Source organism: Ananas comosus, linkage group 4 (assembly GCF_001540865.1).
Source record: "Ananas comosus cultivar F153 linkage group 4, ASM154086v1, whole genome shotgun sequence".
NCBI classification, from domain to species: Eukaryota; Viridiplantae; Streptophyta; class Magnoliopsida; order Poales; family Bromeliaceae; genus Ananas; species Ananas comosus.
Genome location: NC_033624.1, coordinates 4,458,728 through 4,463,571, shown reverse-complemented (window position 1 = coordinate 4,463,571; position 4,844 = coordinate 4,458,728). Strand labels below are relative to the sequence as shown.

The window sequence follows — 4,844 nt, the reverse complement described above, 5'->3', positions numbered from 1 at the left end:
CCTAAGGAGTGCTTAGAGGCATGCATCATTCTAAGGATTGTTAGCTGTATGGAAATGCATATCATGCCTTGGTTGTTGATTGGTAAATGTAGGTTGTGGTTGAGATCCTGTTGTATCGTTGGTACGCCGTGCAAATACAAAGGAGACTCTGTCCGAGTGGACAGAGGAACTTTGTATTTGTGGCGGGTCTGTACGTCACGTGGGCCAGGTTGAAAAAAAAAAAGAAGAAAAAAAAAAATGGCACGTTTTCCGCAACTCTGTTTTAAAAAGGCTTTTAAAATTGGGCCCGGGGCGTGACAAATTGGGAGATGATGAGGAAGAAGAAAATTTCATTAATTTCACATAAAACTATCTTGAGTTACACGCTGCCCTTTTTATTCACACACTAAAAGCAAAACCCTAATTCTAATTGGACTCCCTAAGCCTACTATCTGCTGCCCAAATTCTCACATGGGCCTCTTCCCCGGCCTTCTCCCAAGGCACATTGGATCAGTCCCCCCCTCCTTGCGCCCGAATCCGCCAGACGCCCGAATCCACCAGAATTGTCTAAATCTTGGGTCGCCTTGTCGACTGCTCTAAGTCCCTTGTCGGATCGCTCGGATCGCCCTATTCTCTTCCCCGCTTCCATCGCCCCTTTCTCCTCCACCGGCGCCCCTCACACTGCCGCTAATCTCCACGCTCCCTTGCCGACGACCGATGCTTCCCCAACCTGAGACTTGAAGCAGAGAAAAAGCTAAGCCTCCTCTCCCCTCTTATTATTCTAGCTAAACCTCCCTACTACTACTCCTAATCCTCCTTTACCACTTGACAGGTGTAACACTATCCGAGTATCAAATGCGCACTAATAGCGTGGATACAAAGCGCAACAGCTTCAGAAGCTATCTGAGTATCAAATGCGCACTAACAGCGCGGATACAAGGCGCAACAGCTTCAGAAGCTAAATCTGGTAATTTTTCAAAAAGTGACAGTGTAGGATCTATATGTTTTCTCCTAAGTCAATTCCAAATCCAACATGTAAAATTAAACTACTAGCTTAACTCCAAATTCAGATTTAAACACTAATACATAAATTTGAGTACTAGCAATAAAAATAGACGGATGATACATATCGACAAATACTAAAACTTAGAAAATATTTCGACGATTTCGGTAAACTTCAACCCACCTCGAAACGCACATCCAACTACGACGAGAAATCGAAAAGAGAGGAAAACACGCCCTTGCTCGGCCTCCAACGGCGCAACCTCGACGCCCACGCTCGAACGGCTTACCGGCGCGAAGTCAACGTCGATCCGCACTCCACCCGAGGCCTCAACCAAGTACACCATTAACTAGAGAGAGAGAGAGTAAGGATAATTATACTCAGACCATGTTGAAACGAGAGAGTAGGTGGCAAGCTTATCAACAACTAAAAAGACCATTTTGCCCCTCACCAACTCAATAAAGACTACAATATCCTCTACCAACTCAAATGGCCTCTCAACCCGCAAGTTCGCACACAGGGTACCGGTACCAGCCCGATGCCGTACCGGTACTCAGCATCAAATTGGCGCAACCCGAGAGCAGTCTGTTTGAAAAATACACTGGGGTACCGGTACTCAACACTGAAAACCTGCACTTTGCAGATTCCAATGTTAAAACTCTACTCTCGCGTCGCACTGAGTCTGTTTTGCGTCTATTTCACGCCAAAACAATTCCGACTTGTCCCGACACTCTCCAAATGTGTCAACAAGCTTCAGATGCTGAAATCTCACGGCTGATAATGTCTAATTTTTTTGAGAGATAGGTAGCATGCTACCCGTTTCGTTTATTTTATTTAGAAATAAACTTAGCTGGAAATGTGAATCAACTAGGATTCGAACTTGGGTCTCAGGTACCAACCACCAAGTCCTTTACCACTTGCTCTTGAGACGGTCGGTTAAATTAATGTCTAATTAATGCCTAAATTAGGGTAATCAATCAATTTTTCAAATTAGTGTAAATGAATGCATAAATTTAGGATATTTTAAATGTTGCATAGTTTAATTACCAAAATACCCTCGTATAATGTAACCTTTTTACATACTAAATGTTAAAATTACATCTTTACTCTCTATTAATTAATAGTTAAGATCTATTTTATTTTTTTAATAATAAAGTACTGAATCATTTCTCATATTATTATTATTGGTTTTATCATTTCAATTATGGTAAATGATTAACAAGCACTAGTTAAAACGTTTGTTTTATGTGAAAGGACTATTCGGATATTCGAATTCTCACAATTAAAAGGATTTATTCACGTCCTAGCGTCTATGCATTCTGAAGATCGAATGCCTCGGCGACTCATCATCAGCTATAATATTCCTTCCGAATAACGTAGCAGATCGTGTTATTATACTAATTCTTGGACGAAATTCTAACGGTTTGAAGATGCAATTCTCGTACTAACTCTTCGGTTGGGTACAGATATTTAAAAAAAAAAAAAAAAAAAACAGAGGGCAAGAATAAAAACAAAGTGATTATGTCAAGAGAGATGAGTGATGATGATGCTGCTGCTGCTGCGGCGGCGGTTGAACGTGGTCTCGGTCTTCTCCGCCTTCTGCGGGGCCGTGGCTGTTTCCAGTCTTCCAAGCTGATGCCGTCAGCAAGGAGAGGTCCTTCCAGCCGAGCTTGAGGCAGCCGGCCTCCTCCACCAGAGTGTACCCCTTCCACGGCAGCCGCATTCCGAGCAAGAGGTTGGCCTGCGCGGCCGCGGGCCCTCCCGCCAGCGACACCTGCTCGAAACCCGCCCTCCGCATCTCCTCCCCCCACCGCCCGACCGCCACCTCCCCCGTCCGCTTCGGCCCCCCGACCGCCACGATGTTCCGGATCTCCGCCCCCAGCAGCTGCCGCTCCACGTCGTGCCGCTCGGCCTCCTCCTCCTCCCGACTCCCCTCCGCCGCCGCCCCCTCCCCGAGCGCGTCGAACACCGCCGAGTAGTAATGCAGCGCCTCCACGAACCTGCCCAGGAAGTCCCCCCCGTGCCGCCCCAGGTCCTGCTCCACCACCGTCACCAGCCGCGGCCGGATCACGTTCTTGATCACCGACACCGCCGCCTCGTCCGACCCCGTCACGTCGTACAGGCAGTGGTGCATCCAGTGCACGACGGCCACCTCCCGCCCGTCCCGCGGCGCGAACGCGCCGCCGCCGCCGCCCGCCTTGCTCTGGTCCCCGATCTTCCCCTCGACCGGCTGGAACTCGAACGGCAGCCCCAGCGCCGCGGCGAAGTCGGAGAGCCGGCGGCCGGTCGCCTCGAGCAGCTCGAGGGAGGACCCGAGCCCGGTGATGCGGAGCGACCGGAGCTTCAGAGGCCGCGACGCCAGGATCTGGAAGAGCCCGGGCCACTGCAGGCCCTGCATGATGTCGAGGTCGATTATGTGCACCCGCTCCTCGCCGTCCAGCGCCTGGAAGATCGCCTGGTTGGAGGTGAAGTGCGAGAATTTGACCAGCGGGGAGATCGAATTATACACCTGGAACGCGTTGAAGATGCGGTTGTGGTGGGAAGTGACGAGGGGTTTGTGGTGGTGGATTAGCGGGGAGTAGACGCCGAGGTAGGAGCTGAGGATGCGGGCGCCGAGCGCGTCGGCGAAGTACGCGGCGACGCGCTCCGGAGAGGAACCGAAGGGGGACGCGAGCTCGTTGATCTCCGGGAGGATGTCGCGTGCCTCCGATAGCCGGTCGGCAGCCACGGCTTCGGCGCAGTGGAGCAGCAGCCCCAGCAGGCGGAGCACCCGCGACTCCACTGCACTACTACTACTGCTACTACCGGCGGAAAAATAGGTGTTATCATTCTTACGTTCTTGAATCACGTCGACAACATGCTGCTGCTGCTGCTGCTGCGGCGGCTGCGGTTCCGGTTGCGGATATAATTGTAGTTGTTTTCTCTTCCGTAGGCGATCGTCGTCATCGTCGCAGGCGGCGGCGGCGGCTGCTGGGGAGGAGGAGGAGGGTGTGAGGTCGCGGGCGTCGGCGGAGCGCTTCGGTCGACTCATCGGCGGCGCGTCGGAGCTGGCAGCATTAGTGATGGGAGATCGAGGGAGAAGGCTTTGGAGCATTATTTGGCACAAGGGAAGTATTGAGGTTTTGGATTTTGATTATTTTGGGGAAAAACAGTGAGTGAAAAAAAAACAAAGAAAATGGAAAATTAGAGGAGGAGGAGGAGAAGGGAAGCAGGAAGTACACTCACTGATTGGGGAGGGAGGTGAAGAACAAGAAGATAGGGGTGGGTCGCTGGCTATGTGATAGTACATCAGAGATGAAAAATGTGCCTGCACTCGGTGCATCCATAAATACCGTGTATTAGGAGTGAACGACCCTCCATGAAATAATAATAATAATAATAATAATAATAAGAGAAATAAATTGTTGTTATAAGCTGTTGGGCCCAAAATCTACTCGTTCTGATCTTGTTTCATATTATTATTATGTTTTCATTTTTTTTAATATGTAGAAGTGGTTGGTGAATTACTTTTAATTTTTACATTCAAAATATTTATTTGATAATAAAAAAATATAAACTTGAAAGACTTAAAGCTTTTTTTTCTTATTTTTTTGTAAGAAAATTGTCGCCCTCATACATTGCAAGTTAGGCGAGCACAATGTGAATAAAAAAATTTATCTACGGACATTTCTAATTACATAAAATTTATAACAAAAAGAATGATAAAAATAGTAACAGCATCGAGTTAAAAACCTTAAGCTTTTCGATTCACGAATTTCAGTTTGTTTATCAAAATTTTAGGCTCTCATCAAGGATTTTGGAGGATGGTGGTGAAGTTTAAAACTTCGATAGAATATATTTTTTATAATTCTATAAAAAATTT

At 47.9% G+C, this 4,844-nt stretch overlaps 1 protein-coding gene across 1 annotated transcript; it reads right to left on the bottom strand.

Moving 5' to 3' along the window:
- On the bottom strand, positions 2,332-4,400 carry LOC109708447 (scarecrow-like protein 23). Its single transcript, XM_020230194.1, has one exon. It carries the CDS (start codon positions 4,074-4,076, stop codon positions 2,502-2,504), a length of 1,575 nt encoding a protein of 524 aa, XP_020085783.1. The 5' UTR covers positions 4,077-4,400; the 3' UTR covers positions 2,332-2,501.